Here is a 17,770-nt window from a genome sequence, read left to right on the forward strand (position 1 = left end):
CTAGAGACCGAAGGGCAGACCCTGCCCTGGCTTACCCAGGATTTACTGAGTATTGCTCAGTCCTGTTCACATGAAGTCCCTGACACGCGGCGGCGTGAGCCCCATGGTGGGCACCGCTACTCCAGCAATAGCCACGGGAGGACAGGAGCTCGTTTAGTGAAGTTAAAAATCTCTCTCTAAACAGCAAGCCTGCAGCCCCTCGGAGAGCCGCCGCGCCTCGCGCGCTCCCGGGGGCAGCCCCTCGGAGAGTTCTCTGCGCCTGCTCTTGTGTAGGCTTCCAAAGGGAAGTGAAATGGCTCTAAGATATTTTATTGGAGCCAAGTTCTCAGCTCACAGCATGGGTTGCCCCGCCATAGTTAGACAATTAATGGTTCAAGTCCTGGGACAATGATCCTATACCTTAGAGCAGCCTTCTCCTTTACTAGCACAGCTTCCCTGGGGAATGGACTCAAGACGGCAATGAAGGAGGCTCCAGGGGCTAGTAAAGCACTCTGCAGCTTTTCCAAGACTGACCATAAAGCTGCTGGAAGTCAGCCAAAAGGAGGGAGGGTAACCCCACAGCAGGAGAAGCAGCTTTTATTCTTCTGGAACCAAAGGTTACCTGTCATGTGCCTGCTCGTCAGAGCCAGTTTCCAGCCCACAGAACAGCAACCAGGAGCCTTTCAGAGCACAGTGGGGAGGAACATTTCAACACCTCCTGCACTACCTTGAAATCCTACAAATAACTGGAGATCATATGCAAATGTTATTATATAGAATTCAGCTGCTCTCCCCCCAACATCTCTCTGCAAGCCAAGGGGAAAAAGAGTGCCTTTTAAATTGGTCTAGAAAATCTACAATGTATGGAAGAGATTAACCTTTTCCAGGATAACAGATTTTGCAGCTTCTATTCTCAGTGTAGGATGATACCCACATGAACAAGAGGAGTTTGTTCAGTTTTGGATTGATCTCCCTCAGTCAGATGGGCTAAGAAAAGCCAAATTTTATGGAAAATCTCAATTTTATAATCCATAAGATTGCTAGATCACCTGTCATTCATAGGTTGCATACCTCAATCTAGCCAACTCATGTTGGATTCCTTCTATTCATGCTGCACAGAAGCAGTCATTGCTTTTGTTTTTTCTCCAGCATCTTGTGTAGTTTTCAAACGGATTCACCGTGTGAGCTTGGCCAATTCACTTTGTTTCTCGATGTCTTAGTTTCTTCATCTGGGAAATGGGGTAGTCATGGTATGGACACTTACCTCAGGGCTGTTTTGAGACCATGTCTATATAGTGCTTTGAACATGTTAAATCATAGAAGAAACATAGAAGGTTAGGGTTGGAAGAGAACTTAGGAGGTCATTTAGTCCAACCCCCTGCTCAAAACAGGACCAACCCCAGCTCAATCATCCCAGCCAGGGCTTTGTCAAGCTAGGCCTTAAAAACCTCTAAGGATGGAGATTCCACCACCTCCCTAGGTAACCCATTCCAGTGCTTCACCATCCCCCTAATGAAATAGTGTTTCCTAATATCCAACCTAACCTCCCCCACTGCAACTTGAGACCAGTACTCCTTGTTCTGTCATCTGTCACCACTGAGAATAGTTGAGCTCCATCCTCTTTGGAACCCTCCTTCAGGTAGTTGAAGGTTGCTATCAAATGCCCCCTCACTCTTCTCTTCTGCAGACTAAACAAGCCATATGATGAGTTTGTTGTAATGTCATATGTTCACTGCATGTTTGAAGAGCTGATACATTGGATGAACCCAGTTGTTTACAGTGGGGAGAAGAAGAGTCTCGGAGGACCACATCATGAAAACTAAAGAGCAACTGGTACAGCTCATGGAATCTCCAGGCAGCGGTTTGCAAACTCTCAGCTACGGGGTTGTATTCAAAACCCTGGGCCCTATTCCACCTTACGTTTCTTGGCTTATTGGCATTCCCCAGAAAAGGATCTATCTAGTCCTCTGAGTGTTCTTGTCTATCTCACCAGGTCTCTTCACAAGTGATTCTTCAAGCCCAGCTGTTTAAAGAGAGACCTCTAGCAGACAATGCCAGTGCTTGTCTGACATTGATGGGATCCATCTGAGGAGCTAAGCACACAATCACCGCATTAATAGCCTCAGTTCTCTCGGGTCCTGGGCCACAGAGGTGACCCAGAGTCCAAGGTCTCCCTTGTGAGAAATTCTTGAGAGGGTGAGACAAGATGTCAGCCTTTCTGTGTGAGGAGACAAGGAGAAAATACACTTTTCTAAGGCAGAACAGCAAAACAAGGTGGTCTTGTCCACTTCAACCCTGTGTAGGAGAATAGAAACTTAATCCGAAGTCCTGTCACTAAACAAGGCCGCTGCAAACAAGAGCCATGCTGCTGGGCTTTTGACAGAGGGATGGGGTATGGGCAGCAGATGCCTTAGGCACTAGGATATGGCAGGGAGGGGTGCGGCGTAAGAACCCCAGTTGGATGGTCAGCATCGCCCGCATGGTTTCTCACCAAGAAAGGACAATGCCCAAGTCACTTAGTTTCAGTGTGTCAGAAAAGAGGACCCTACATAACGTGATTCTGCACTGTCCACCGCTCTCTTGTCCCAGGCCCATAATAGATCTGTGTGTTTACCTGGCCATTCCAGCGTTCTCTGTAATTACTACTCCGACACAGAGACCGGGGGCCTGTTCTCCACCTGTTCGCACCAGTGTGCCACAGGAATAACTTTGCCGAAGTCAGTAGTTACCTCAGTGTAAACTGGTGCATCTGAGAGAATCAAAGTCCAAAAATCGCATTTCTGGAGTTCTTCAGGGAGCGCACACACTTTCCTCTGGGCTCGAGAGAGCAACAGAGGGAGGCAGGGAGGTCTCTGTGAGGTTTCTGCTCTAAAACCCTCTCGCCTAGCACTGGCTCTGGGCCGAGCCCCTGTGCAGGTGTTCTCTCCTGGGAGGCACAGGAGATTCCCCGTGTCATCGGATCAGACATGTTGGTACCAGCACAAACCGTGGTTCTCTCCCCTGGCAGGTACTGGGATCTACTCCTTGGAAGCTGGCACTGGTGGTAGCTTTACCCCGGCTCAGGCTGTCAGCAGAGACACGGCTCCTGGGAGGGAGAGCTCTGGCTCTGAGCGTCTCCCATTCTGCTGCTCCACCTTCTCAGCACGCCTTGCTGGAGTATCCGCGCACCTCAGGTCGCGTGCATGAGCCTCTGTAAACCACTGTCCTCTCAGCCTGCCTGAGAGCCAGGGGGACCTGGATGAACCCAGATTCTGCAAGCGCGACTGTGCCATCCTGAGAGTTGCTGGTCTGGGAGGGGTTCGCTGGCATGGCACCATCAGAGTGGGGAGGGCGGTGCCCTAATTCAGCCTCTGGCCTGGGGCGTGTACAAGCACCAAGGGAGCAAGTTCCCTCCTCAGAAAGGCTCCCTGTGTTTTGCTTTTCCCCAGGGTAACTCCGGCCTTGGCTTCAGCATTGCAGGGGGAATTGATAATCCCCATGTTCCTGATGATCCAGGGATTTTTATCACGAAAATCATCCCTGGTGGAGCTGCAGCGATGGATGGCCGCCTAGGGTGAGTACCCGAAAACTGCTGTCCTGGCCTGAGCACGATGCAGTAGGGTCACGTGGCAGCAGCTCGATGTGGCTTTAATGCTGCACAGGTCGGTGTTCCCGGCGCTCGCTTTCAACCAAGCCCAGCAGATAGGCAGACTTGAAGCACAGGGTTAGTATGCACGGCTTTCCAGCCATGCGGAACTGGCTTCCCCATGCAGTGAGTTGGCGAGTCTCAGCTGAGTCTCATAGACCTTAAGGTCAGAAGGGACCATTATGATCATCTAATCTGACCTGCACAACGCAGGCCACAGAATCTCACCCACCCACTCCTGTAACAAACCTCTCACCTCTGTCTGAGCTATTGAAGTCCTCAAATCATGGTTTAAACACTTCAAGGTGCAGAGAATCCTCCAGCAAGTGACTCGTGCCCCAAGCTGCAGGGGAAGGTGAAAAACCCCCAGGGCCTCTGCCAATCTGCCCTGGAGGAAAATTCCTTCCCGACCCCAAATATGGCGATCAGCTGAACCCTGAGCATGTGGGCAAGACTCACCAGCCAGATACCCAGGAAAGAATTCTCTGTAGTAACTCAGATCCCACCCCATCTAACATCCCATCACAGGCCATTGGGCCTATTTACCACTAATAGTCAAAGATCAATTAATTGCCAAATCATGTTATCCCATCATACCATCTCCTCCATACACTTATTGAGCTTAATCTTGAAGCCAGATAGATCTTTTGCCCCCCACTGCTTCCCTTGGAAGGCTGTTCGTCAGAGAATTTGTTCACATCTCCTCAGGGGAGACTCCTGCCAGGAACAGCAGGGAGCCTATGTGTCAGGACTGGGGGGCTCTGGGGCGCTGTGGGGAAGCCGGGAGCTGCAGGTTGAAACTGGGAGGCATCTCCAGAGGTCTGTGTGTGCGGTGCTGTTGAGTAGCAGCGGTGGTGCTGGGAGGACAAGAAGAGGGGCTGAATCCCTCGTGGGGAGAATGGGGTGATGGGCCATGTTGTGGGTGATTTGGGACAAGAGAATATGGGGACTGGTTTCTTTGCCTATTCTCTTTATCTCCCCCTTTACCACCAATGAGTCATCAGACCCCCTGTCCCCTCTGTGCGTGTCAGGGATCTGCAATGCTTCCCCCTCCCCCAGCTGAGGGGGTCTCTCTCACCCCTCAGTCATGCTGAAGGATCCCCTTCCCACAGGATCCCCCACTCACCGCAGGTGGCGCCTCCTCATGGCCGCTCTGGGGATTAGCTCTTTCCAGGTCTGAGGCCCCCTTCTGCTGCTCACTGCACACCCTGCAGCCGCTCGCTCTCTCTCTCTCTCTCTGACTCAGGTCTCTACGCCTGTCTTCCCCTTCCAGGGTATCAAAGTCTTTCCTTACCAGCAGGTTTAGGCAGTCTTCCCATTCACTGCCCCATGGTGCCAGTTCCCCAGTGGAACCCGCGCCTGCCCTCTCCCCGGATTCCAGCTCAGGGACCATCCGATCAGCAGCCAAGGTCTGCACCATCCTGAGCCTTGCTGCCTTTTCGCTGAGACTTTCCTGCCCCTTCTGGCTCCCCACACCAGGTGTGCCAGCCCTAACTCCCTCCCCCCAGGGAGTGACTGCAAACTGCTTCCCTGCAGCCCCTCTGCTGTCAACTCCCTCGCTTTCTAGAAGCCGTACCTGCTCCCGCACAGGTGAGCTTCCCCTAATTAGGGCTTTCTTCTCAGCCTGATAGGTTAATTGGCCCACCTGTCTTCCATTAACCCCTTTGGAGCAAGTGTGGGGTGAACACCCCATCACAGGCCCCTCTCCACCCACTCCTGTTAAGCGGCTGGGCCTGGCATGAGAATGTCCTTACTGTAGTCCTGTCCACAAGCTCAGTGTCCTGATTCAGCATCTCTGGGGCTCAGTTGGATGGAAGGAGAGAGAACTGTGTTCTCAGTGAAGTTCACGGGGGTCTGGATGGAGATTTGTGGCCTAGGCCAAGGTGTGGCGGGGTCAGAGGAGACTGAAGGACCGTGAATTCAGGGGAACTCCCAGGAGATTCTCCAGAGACTTGAGGCAAGAGCTGTCTAAACACCGTAATGAGAGCAGCCAGGGGGCCAGCCAATGATGCGTCTGCTGCTTGCAGGGTGAACGACTGCGTCCTGCGGGTGAACGAGGTGGATGTCTCTGAGGTGGTGCACAGCAAGGCAGTGGAGGCACTGAAGGAAGCAGGCCCGGTGGTTCGACTTGTGGTGCGTCGGAGGCAGCCCCCACCTGAGACTATAATGGAAGTTAACCTGATGAAAGGACCCAAAGGTGAAATCTCTTAAATGACTGCGGTAGCCTAACCCAGCCCCTGTGACTGGGACATAAATGGCCTGGGGGGGCGGTGGGTCGGGACTGAGGGGAGCAGCAAGCTGTGTGGGGCCTGGGAAATCATGGGTCAGGATCTGGGCAGCACAGGGTTCCCTGCGCCAGTTGAACAGATGTGTGGTTATAGCAACAGTTGGTAGTCAGAGCGTACTGGCCTCTCCATATGTCCCTGATTGCTCAGGGACCAGAGGCCACCATCCTCTCCATCTGCTCCATGTGCTTAGCGAAGCCCAAGTAACAGGCCACCAACAGGAGGAGCTGCATGAGAGCGTGGGCGGAGGAGCAAGGTGAGCGACCCATTGGCGTTCTAAATTCCCTGCGTCCCCAGGCAGGTGTGTTCCACTCACCATCTAGTGGCTCTTCAGTCTCCTCTCATTGCCTCTTGTGTTCCCCTCAGGACTAGGCTTCAGCATCGCAGGTGGAATCGGAAACCAGCACATCCCAGGAGACAACAGCATCTACATCACCAAGATCATTGAGGGAGGGGCTGCCCAGAAGGATGGCCGGCTGCAGATCGGGGACCGGCTGCTGGCGGTGAGCGCACGCACCTTCCTCTGGGCTCTAGAGAGCGACAGAGGGAGGTGGGGATGCCAGGTCTCTGTGAGGTATCTGCTCTAAAGCTCTCTCTGCCCAGCACTGGCTCTTGCTCCATATACAGCCTAGGCTTTCCATTGCTCCAGTGCCCTTTCTACCCACTAGCTCTCCTTCCCAAGGCCTGGGCACCCAGGGTTATATCAGTGCGCCCCAGTGGGCAATGAGCAGGAGTTGCTAGTTTGCACTCCCTGATCATTAGATTGCCATAATGACAAAGTCCCACCAGCTGGATTCCTATCAGGGCAATGGAGAAGGGACAGGGGAGAGCTTGTCCCAGAACAGACCAGTGGGTAGTGGCTGCTTTGCATCACCAGGGTGACACAAAGCAGCCTGAGTGAACTGGTGAATGTGGCCTGCTGGATGTAGGATTGTTCCCGGTTGTTACTATCACTGTTTGCTGACAAGGTGAATGTCCCAGCAGGGCTGGGGCCGGGGGCCCTGAGTGAATTCCCAAATATGACATTAATGACATGCCTGAGATTTGATCTGCACTGAAGTCAGGGATTCCCACAGCTCCCCATGGCTGGGAAGGGACCGCACTTTGGACACTGAATAAACAAAGGATGATCATGTTCCTATATTCTGGGATAGTGGCTGCGTGGTGCAGTGAAATGAGTGACATGCAGACCTGGAGAGGGTATAACTGGCACTGTAAGGAGGAGTTTCTGTGTCATGAAGATAAACAAATACCCCGTATGTAAAAGAGGGACAAGGTAAGTAGCCCGACTTCCATTAGAGGAAGGGACAAGCTGTCAAGCTTCACAGACTCTTCCTCGGGTCTGGAGAAGGCAACCAGTATGTCCAAGCTAAACACAAGGTGGGACAGATTGTTAAGCATAAGCGGTTCACGCATGCTGTAGGAGACCACTGCAAGTGAAGTGGGCAGTTACGGTTAGTGGGCAGAAGGGTGTGTTAAAATGGTTGTAATGAGCCATAAAACCAGTGTCTCTGTTAAGACCATGGTTTTTAGTGTCCAGCCGAGTTCTGAATGGAAGTTCCCGGCCTCATCTCTAGAAGGCATTGTGCAGGTTTCCTGTGAGGACCAGGACTGGGAAGTCGGATACCGAGTGATCCTTTTGAGAAAAGTGTTCACCCATGGGTGACCGGCTGTTTTTGTCTTATTTTTCTTTATGAGTTCATTCGAGAGCATAGTGATTGTCGGGTTTCACCCACATTGGTGTCATTGGGGTATTGAGTGCATTGGATGAGGTACACCACACGTTGCGATAAGCTTGTGTAGACCCATGGATCCTGAAAGGTGTGTTGTGGGGGTGTTGATCATTGTATCAGCAGAGCTGTGTCTGCAGGTTTTGCATCTGTTGTTCTGGCAGGGTCTGGAGCTTGCTTTGAGTTGGCGTCTCCTGGTCTGTGTGGAGCTTGCTTCTGATGATGAGCCAGGCGAGGCTGGGGGTTGTTTGAAGGCTAGAAAAGGGGATTCAGGAAATATTTTTTTAAGGATGCGGTCCCCATCAAGTCTGAGTTGTAATCATTTGATGATACCCCAAAGAAAGGTTTAGGCAGTCTTAAGACAAAAACACCCTGTCACCCATGGGTGAACACTTTTCTCAAAGGGATCACTCAGTATCTGATCTCCCAGTCCTGGTCCTCATAGGAAGCCTGCACAATGCTTTCTAGAGACGAGGTTGGTAACTTCCATTCAGAACTCGGCTGGACACTAAAAACCATGGTCTTAACAGAGACACTGGTTTTATGGCTCATTACAACCATTTTAACACACCCTTCTGCCCGCTAACCCTTAATAGCCCACTTCACTTTAAGTGGTCTCCTACAGCATGTCTTATGTTTAACTTGGACATGCTGGTTGCCTTCTCCAGACCTGAGGAAGAGCTCTGTGAAGCTCTGTGAAGCTCGAAGCTGTCCCTCCAAAAGAAGTTAGTCCCACAAGAGATACCTGGGACCAACGCGGCTGCAACAATGCTGCCAACAGCCGTGTTTGAAAGGGCTGGTGAATGGCTGCACTTGTTGCATGCGGTCTGGGAATCAGTCTCTAGCTGTTTCTGCAGCTGAGATGCAACCCAGCACATGCTATTGAAACGCCACTTGGAGACACGTCCCATCCCACTTCACCGGGATGTAGCAATGAAACAAAACCGGGATCGTTTGAACCCAGTCCTTTATCTCCTCCCTGACCCCTCCTCTGCCTCTCATAGAATCATAGAATATCAGGGTTAGAAGGGACCTCAGGAGGTCATCTAGTCCAACCCCCTGCTCAAAGCAGGACCAATCCCTGGAATCCCAGGGAAGACAGCAGTAATGGAAAGCTATGCACTCGTTAGGCCAGGGAGACCGGGGTGGGGGATCATTTGCTGGAGAAGTTCTATCTGGGTAGAGACCAAACAGCAACTCAAGTAGTGGAAAGGTCCTCCATGCCTTTCTGTTTGTTTCCTCTGTCTCCCTCACTGCCCCTGGCCCCTCTCTCGCAGGTGAATAACACGAACCTGCAGGACGTGCGGCACGAGGAGGCGGTGGCCTCTCTGAAGAACACCTCCGACATGGTGTACCTGAAAGTGGCCAAGCCTGGCAACGTCCACCTCAACGACATGTACGCGCCCCCCGACTATGCCAGCAGTACGTACGCCAGCCTGCCAGCCTCAGCCCGGCTCCCAGGAGAGCACAGCTGTGCCGCAGTGCCACAAGAACCCTTGGGGAAGGACGTGGGGGGTGAACAGCAGGGCCAAAGGGAGAGGGGCATGTGAGAGCGTGAAAGGGGATGGGAGGGTCTTGGGAGGTGGGGAGCCCCACAGGGTGCGGGGCACTGGAGGGAAATGCGTGCTAGCAATGGGAACACAGGGCTCGTGCTCCCTAGTTGTAGACCAGAGCAGCCGGGCCCAGGACTTCTGCTCCTGATTTTGTCTTTTCCTTCTCTGCAGCCTTCTCAGCCTTGGCTGATAACCACATAAGCCATAACACCAGTCTGGGTTACCTCGGCAGTGTTGAGAACAAACCCCCCTACCCAGCCCCGCCACAGGCGACCCCATCTAGGTACTCGCCCATCCCTCGACATATGATTGGGGAGGAGGACTTCACCAGGTGAGCAAGGGCCTGAGGGTAGAGACAGCTCAGAGAAAAAGCTCTGGGAGATCCCCCTCCCTCTCAAATCCCTTCTCTCTCTCTCTCTCTCTCCCCCCCGCCCCTTCTTTTTCAAAGGATCTGTAGGTGGAGTGGCAATATTTATTGACCTAGTGAATCCGTCCCCAGTCCTAGGGCCACAGGTGCTGAGCTTCCTTGCAGCAGGTGCCAGCACAAAACCCCTATTTGTTAGGGAGTTTAGTGTTCTTTAAAAGTCCCTGGGACAGATTCTGCTCCCTCAGGCCTGTGGAAATCCTGAGTCTCCCTCTTGATTTTGATGCATAGATACCATGGGGATAAGCACCAAGCTAGAGAGATCATTTCAGTGGCTCTGACCCCATTCCCCATGTCCCTCCCATGCCCCTTTGCCCCCTCTGCTCCTCTTTGAACTCTTTTGAGACTTAAGTGCTCTTACTTTTGAGATTCTTTGGTTTTCATTTCCTTTGCTCATTAAAAATCCAGTTAAGGCAAATCACATTTATGGTGGAATCCCACACAGGCAATTCAGGCCGTTCCCCCTGCTCAGAGCCCAGGGATGCTCCCCACCAATGCACCAAAACCTCTGGAGATGATGCTGAGGTCCTTCAGGATGATAGCAGTGAAAAAACGTTGGCAGCCCAAGTACATCTCTTCATCCTGGGCCATGCATGCGTTTCTGCTTTGAGAGTCCTGGCTCCTCTTCCATCTGTTCATTTCAAACTGTTCATGCAGCAGGGATTCTGCCAATGCTCTGAGTTCTCCCGCTTCCTGCATGTCACTCTGAGGTTCCTCGCTCATCATTACCATCGTATACAGAGCAATTCAATTTGGTTCCTAAGTGGTGCCAGATCTTGCCTCTCTCTCGGTGGAGCAGGGAGCAGAAATAGGTCTTGGGTGAGTGTGAAGTAGGACACAAAGCTCTTTGGGGCAGAGAAAGACAAAGGGCTTTAGTCACTGGTAGTGTGATTTGCTACTTTCCGTCTTTAGCAGACAGCTGGGGTTGGTTCACAGTTAGAGCTGACTTTTAGCGTTTGGTAACAGCAGGGCTACAATTGGCTTTAGGGTTGGGGTGACGGCAGGGTTGGGACCGGCTCAGGGTGGGGGTTGGGGTGACGGCAGGGTTGGGACCGGCTCAGGGTGGGGGTTGGGGTGACGGCAGGGTTGGGGCCGGCTCAGGGTGGGGGTTGGGGTGACGGCAGGGTTGGGGCCGGCTCAGGGTGGGGGTTGGGGTGACAGCCTGGGACCCCCTTTGCGGCCCTGTGCTGTCGCTGGGCCCTGTCACTCGGGTCGAGGGGGCTGGGTTCTGTCCCTGCTTTATTTTCTCTCCCTGAACAGGAGCTCCTGTGTGTCCAGGGCAGTGTGGAGTTCAAGTGCAGTCAAGTAGTTAAGTCCCTCCACATTGCCCTGAACGTGCACTTCTGTCCCCGTAACCAAGGTCTGCCGTATCCTGCCGCCCTAGCTCCCCTGCCCCTGGCAGCCGTAACCCTGGGGGCTGTGACTGGAGGCGTGTAGTGTATCATGCACATTCAGCCCATTACTGTTGGGCCTTTCTGTGTCAGACGCACATTCATGTGGACAGTCAGGGTTAAAGCAGCCCCTCCCCTCCATCCTCTCCCCTCTAGACCCTTAAGCATGGACTGGGCATGAAGAAGCAGTGACTGGGCTGTTGTTTGTGATGCAGTGCCAGTGACTGGCCGCTAGAGGATGCTGCTGCCCAGGAGCCATCAAGGCAGAGAGGCCAGGGTGGCTGGGGGGAGCCGTGTCTAACAGGATGACAGGCCAGCGCTGGCTGCTGCTGTATTCTCCAGTCTCTGATTTGTTGTGTGGTGGGCTCTGCCGTTCTCGGCTAGGCCAGCTTCACTCGGGCCGGAAGGGAAGATAGCCGTAATGGAAATCTATGCACTCGTTAGGCCAGGGGACCGGGGTGGGGGATCACTTGCTGGAGAAGTTCTATCTGGGTACAGACCAAACAGCAACTCAAGTAGTGGAAAGGACCTCATGCCTTTCTGTTTGTTTCCTCTGTTTCCCTCATCCTCCTGTACCACGTGCAGCAAAACACCCTGACGCACTCCGTGCCCTGTGCAGGAGCCGGAGCAGTCTCCACGTGCATTTTACTGCTGCGTGACCAGCAGTCACCTCTAGCCCAGAGGGCAGCTGGGGTCTCTGGTAGCCAGCCGTTCCGCTGAATCAGCACTGAGCCCCTTTCCCTGCTTGGGGCTGCGCTGCAGGAGGAGGGTTGATTCAGGAAGAGCCATTGCTCCTACAGTTAGTGCAGACCTCAGTGCCCACCATGCTGCTGGCGGGTGCTCTACTGCCGAAGGCAGTTGGGGGTTTTGGTGGGTGGGGTGCGGCATAGCATCCAAGTCCTGGCCTTTCGGTAGCATTAACGAGCCCACTGCACTTTGTTTGAAATGAGGGTCGGGGCGTTAATGCTGCAATGTCCTACTCACGAATTGCATCCGACTTCCAACTGAGTGTAAGAGAAGAGAAGGGTGTGAATCATCACTGAGATCAGTTGGGTAGAATAAGAGGCTTAGTTCTTTGGGGCTTTATCCTGTTCTTCCCAGGTTCTTGTAGTGCACCCTTTGATGAGATCTTGTTCTGTCTTTCTCCGAATTGTCTGGAGCTGGTCACTGGTGGAGACAGGATACAGGACTGATTGGACCACTGGGCTGATGCAGAATGTTCTTGTGTTTTCCTTCTGTTTCGCATTGGAGACAACAGAAGGAGAGCTGTACGAAGCCCAGGAGATCCCCTTTGTATAGGCACAGCTTTCAGACCCAGCGCTGTGCTCTTTCTGTTCTCTTTGCAAAGCCAGAGAGCCAAGGGCTTTTCACTGGGGACAGAACTCTCTGTTGGGCTCAGTCGTGGCTCAAAGCTCCAGGCCATCAGTGCTGTCCTGCTGTAGCAGTGGCCGTTGTGATTCCAGGAGGTCAAGCTGTGTGTAGATGTGAGAGCGCTGGGGACCACAAAGGAGGAGTATAGAGAGGCCTTTCCAAGGTCCAAGGAAGCAGAGCAGGTCTCTGATATAACCCTAGATGGGTTTCCCTGCTGATGTTGGTGAACAAGAAACAAGATCAGACTGTAGTGACATTGCAGCTTCCTTCAACAACAGCAGAAGCCATAGCACAAACTCCTTAGCAAACCTGCCTCAGATCACCGGGTAACCTCTCTTGTAGCTGTTGTTGCAAAAATGCTAAAGTCTGGCTTGAGGGTCCGAGCCAAGGTCTTCCTTGCATTGTAATACAGGAGACACATGGGGAAACTCCAGCTGTGAAAGACCATGGTCTGTTGTGAGGAACAATGGCGCCTCCAGGCAGTACTGTGTCCTGACACCCTTAAGGCATGGTGCGTGTGAATTGCAGGTTATTATGGTGCAGGGGACTCACCCTGTGCGCCAGTATGGAGAATAGCTCTTCTAGTGCATTCGATCCTGGAGAGGAAAGGGCTGCCTAGAGTGGGACACCAACTGGGGAGAGTGAGGAGTCTGTGTGGGCTGCATAGCCACCTCCTTCTGCCCTGGAACGTGACTGTGGATCCCAGGGCAGAACTGGCTGTTTGTCATGCCTGAGGAGAGGCACTCAGCACGGGTCTGAGTGTGACTGGAGGAAGGGGCCCAGGAACCACACAGCTGCTCTGGGGCTGGGCCGTTGTTTTCTTTCATTCAAAATCGGGATGAAACAGGAGAGTTGTCTGCCTGCTTCTAGCTGCCATAGGGGGAGGACTTCAGCACACTCTGCAAGGGAAATCTGCGTGTCAGGGGCTGGCAGTGAGCTCCTGTCTGCCATGGAGGTATGCTGAAGTGAGATCACGCCACCTGCAGCCTGCTTTACCATGCACCACAGCTATGAGTGAGTGATGTCCCCTTTTGGGGTGGGGATTTGCTCCTGGAGCTCTTGGCCAAGTCATTCGCCTATTTACAAACTAACCCCTCCAGGCCCCTGTGCTGCCAGCCACGTGACATTTCCATAGGATTTGGCTGAGATCATTCTGTGTCCGTGCCTTTGCGGGGACAAAGCGTTTACATTAGGCAGCTGCCATCCATTACTCCAGGCAGACACTTCAGATGTGGCTTCCAAAGCCAAGAGGGAAAGGGAGCAACTGAGAGGAAATGCACCCAGACCTGCATCCACAGAGTGGTTCAAACACAGCTAGGGAAGCAGGGTTAAAGGTGCTGCCCTGATCTGGCCAGTCAGTGGGGATGGGGCCACACCATGTCAGAACACTGCTAGCCTCATCTAGTTGAGTCCTGTCTAGTCTGAGGTGTGGCTAACCACAGGCTGCCCAGACCACATTAGAAACCTTTTTGGGTGGACCTGTGCTAAACCAAATTAAAACCTGGTTCCTTTCCTTGAGTCCTAGCCTGATCTAGACAGTCCAGAGAGCGATGCTGAACACAAAGGACACGAGTCCAGCCATGCAGGGCTAGCACAAGGCAGGGTACTGGTCACCACCCACCCCCCACCCCAATATTTGGGGCCAATCCTGATTTGAATAAAAGGGGCCATGATTTTGGTGCTGTCTCATTCCAGCCTCATGTGGGTGAGTCACTCCATGTAGAAGAGGCCATGGCTGTGTGAAGAGCTGTCCCCTGTTCCCCGCTCTTCTGCAGAACCACATGAGGGTAATGTTCTCTTTTGTCAGATGTTCAGAGAGTAGTAGGGTCTGAATACAATCATTTAATCTGATGCTTTCTTCTAATGCAGGGTTATTGTATTGATGATGAGGTGTGGGGGCTCCCTGCACACTGAGCCTCTTGTGCACACAGCTATGTGGTAGGGCAGCAGATAGAATTGTGTTGTCTATTCTCCTGATCTGCCTGGATGGGCAGCAGCCAGTCCTCCCATCAGTATCAGAGTGCCCCGTCAGCTGACTGTGTGAGCAGTGCTCTAGGTGAACAGTCAGAGGCTGTTAGTTGACATGAATCAGGTGTTTTTGCCTGTATCAGTGAGCAGTGTATCTGCCCCCTTGCACTCTGTTACTGCATGCTGATTTGGCCCCAACTGCATCTGCATTTTTGAAGAATCACACCCAGGAAACACTATGGAGTTTGATTAGCATTTTGATGCCATTGCACTTCTGTATTCTAGGGGAAGGTGCTACTGAGGGGCCTAGTGTCAGTGCTGGTGGGAGAGGTTAACACGAGCCAGGGTCTGTTATTGGAGAATATTCCAAGTATACAAAGTAAACTTGACAGCTTATCCTTTGTTCCGCACCTTGGCTTGGATGATACTGGCTTTGCCTGCGAGGGCAAGAATGGGTTAAGTCTATAAGGTCTAAGCAGAGTGAAGTAAGTGCTGAAGTCTGTGTCCTTTCAATAGCTGAGTGCGGGTGAAGAAGACTCGTGTCCTGCAGCAGCCCCAGGAGAGAGAAGGCAGAGATAAACAGAGCAGGGGGTTGACAGCTGAGAGCATTCAGAACATTCCTGTTCCTCGCACGCGTCCCAGTTGGGGAGCAAGAACCAGGCAGGGAAACCGCAGGCAGAGCGCGCAGCACAGCAATGTTCACTGTTAACGTCTCATCATCCATGTCCTATGGGGGACCCCCATCTCTCTCTCCCTCCCGGCAGCAGCCAGGCCATAGGAAGAAATGGGACCAAAGGTACTGTTTTGTAATACCACTTAGTCTGAGCTGATGTAGGGAAGGGGAGTGGGACCATTGTCCAGACAGTGAGGAGCGTCTGGGAGAGGTTTCTGGGTCCGGGGTGCAGTGCTTGGCTGGGGTGATACTGGAACAGACCGAAAAGTCCTAGCTGTTCAATGCCTGGCATTTCTGCTTGTGCCAAGCCTTGGTATAACCTAGGAGTTAACAATGCTTGTATTGGAAGGCAGACAGGAGCATGTGTTAACATCAGCTGGATGTAACCCAGACACAGAACTGGAATTAGGGGTTGGTACTGGGGGAACATGAGCCTTCAAACAACCCCTCCCTGCAGTGGGGCGGAGGGGTCTGTCTGTCAGCAAGACTGCAGGGCACTGGGACTTACAGACTCCAGATTCTGTAAGCAGAAGACTGAATGCTCCAGGTTGGACACAGTGGTTTAGGTGCCGCAGCCAGACAAACTGCTCTCCCTGCTGTCTGAGAGTTCCTAGGGTCACAGAGAACAAGACAGCTGAGAGCTCATGGGAGCCAGCCTGGCCCCCTTCCCTGCAGCATCCTGTCTCTGCAGAAATGCCACAGTGGTTTAAGGGCTGGTGCCCGTAAGCCACAGAGATGGCAGCTTTCAGGGCAGGAGGGGGCAGCCTATGGAGTCAGGTCCAGAGGTCCCATCCAGTCCATCTCCTAGGGGCCAGGGCAGGGTTGTTCTCTATTGGACATTTACTAGCATAGTGCCGTGGGACCCCCATCCCTTCCCCTCGATTGCTGCCACTTTAACATGTTCCTCCACAGCAGACGCTCTGGCTTCATTATTAATACATGTCCTGGGTATTTCCATCATCTTCCTGGGTAACTTTAGAGACAAAGTGTTAAACTCTCTGACGAATCTCAGCATTTTGGTATAAATTTGTTCCACTTAATGCTTAGTATTTTCCTCAGCCATTTGCTTCTAAGGCACTTAAATGTCTGTCTCCCTGTACCTTTGGTGGATTTCCAGCTTTCACATCCATATGTTATGAGAGAAATAACATTTGGGTTCAAGATTTGTAGTTTGGTCTATAAATTAGATTTTCAATGACCAAATCTTGTTTAAGCTAGTAAATCAGCATTTCTCAAACTGGAGTCTTGACCCAAAAGGGGGTCACAAGCCTTTTGTAGGGGGGTCACAGTATTGCCACCCTTACTTCTGTGCTGCCTTCAGAGCTGGGCAGCCGGAGAGTGGCAGCTATTGGCCAGGCGACCAACTCTGAAGGCAGCACTGTTGCCAGCAGCAGCAAAGAAGTAATGGTGGCATGGTATGGAGGGAGGTGGTTGTCGGAGCCTAAAATGTTTTCAGAGGGGGTCCCGACAAAAAAAGTTTGAGAACCCTTGTGATAAATGCAGCTGCTGCCTTGCCAATTTGTGACATTATTGCTTTCTGGACATTCCCATTAGCTTGCATGTTAATGCCAAGGTACGTGAATTGACTCACTTCTTTCTTCCTTTGCCTTCCAAAGAAATACTTCAGTTGGTAATTGCTGGGGTTCTTGTTCAATTTGTTTTTTCATAATTAACTATTAATCCCACCTGTTTTGTGATGCTGGACAGTCTTTCAGTCTTTGCTTATATGTTAGTTCAACTATCACTTAGAAGGACTGTGTCATCAACAAAATCTAGATCTTCTAGTGTCTTGTTGCTGAACCATGCGTTACCTGTGTTGGATTTGTCCATAAGGAAATCAATGGCAATGCCAAACAGGAGAGATGACAGAACACATCCATGCTTGACACCAGTGTCTGTGTTAAACCATTCACTCACATCTGCATTTATTTCACCTGGGCGACCTGCACTTTGATATAAAGCCTTGATAAAGTTAATTATTTGTGGCACCTGAGAGACTAACAAATTTATTTGGGCATAAGCTTTTGTGGGCTATAACCCACTTCATCTGATGAAGTGGGTTTTAGCCCACGAAAGCTTATGCCCAAATAAATTTGTTAGTCTCCAAGGTGCCACAAGGACTCCTCATTGTTTTTGCTGATACAGACTAACACAGCTACCCCTCTGAAATCTGTTAATTATTTGTGTTAGTATTCAATAGCACTTCAAGATATTCCAGAGTGAATCGCGATGGAGGCTGTCAAATGATTTTGTAAAATCCATTCCTTTGACAGAGTGGGTTTTGCCAGTCAGTGCTCTTTGGTTATTCTCAGGGTGAAAGTCTGGCTGGCATAAAACTGCCTCCCAGCTCACTGCCCGATAGCTTTGGCCTGGTGGCATGTTGCCCGGGCTGCAGCTTTCCTGGAGCCCTATTGTAGTCCCCAGAGTCAGTCCTTCCCTTCCCCAGCTCCTTTCCTCTGTGTACAGAGCCCTATTCAGCCAGCTGCTAAGCTCCAAACGCTTCCAGCCCTTGGCCTAGATCCTGTGACTGACGGGAGCCCTAGGCTCCAGCCTGTTGGATGGTGCAACTCCCAGCACCTGCTCTGTGATTTGCCAGCCTCCTCATTTCTGACTGATGAGTTGCAAGAGGCTGAGCTTGGGTGCCGGGGAGACTTCATCCCTGCCGGATTCCAGGTGTGTCAGGAAGCTCTCGCCCTGCTGTGTTCGGTGGCTTTCCTTCTTTCTGCACAGCTGCAAGCACCAGATCCCAGGGCACTGCAGTTGACTTTGTT

General features: G+C 52.0%; 1 protein-coding gene across 9 annotated transcripts in view; it reads left to right on the plus strand.

The window, feature by feature from the left end:
* DLG3 (discs large MAGUK scaffold protein 3) overlaps nt 1-17,770 on the plus strand; it is a 179,995-nt gene that overhangs the window by 103,408 nt on the left and 58,817 nt on the right. For all 9 annotated transcript variants that reach the window (XM_073358605.1, XM_073358606.1, XM_073358607.1 and 6 more), the window contains 5 exons: nt 3,408-3,532; nt 5,632-5,801; nt 6,256-6,392; nt 8,897-9,041; nt 9,344-9,503. In XM_073358605.1, the coding sequence (XP_073214706.1) occupies nt 3,408-3,532; nt 5,632-5,801; nt 6,256-6,392; nt 8,897-9,041; nt 9,344-9,503 (737 nt within the window). The remainder of the gene's footprint in view (nt 1-3,407; nt 3,533-5,631; nt 5,802-6,255; nt 6,393-8,896; nt 9,042-9,343; nt 9,504-17,770) is intronic.

The sequence above is a fragment of the Lepidochelys kempii genome, chromosome 9 (genome assembly GCF_965140265.1).
Source record: "Lepidochelys kempii isolate rLepKem1 chromosome 9, rLepKem1.hap2, whole genome shotgun sequence".
Lineage (NCBI taxonomy): Eukaryota > Metazoa > Chordata > Testudines > Cheloniidae > Lepidochelys > Lepidochelys kempii.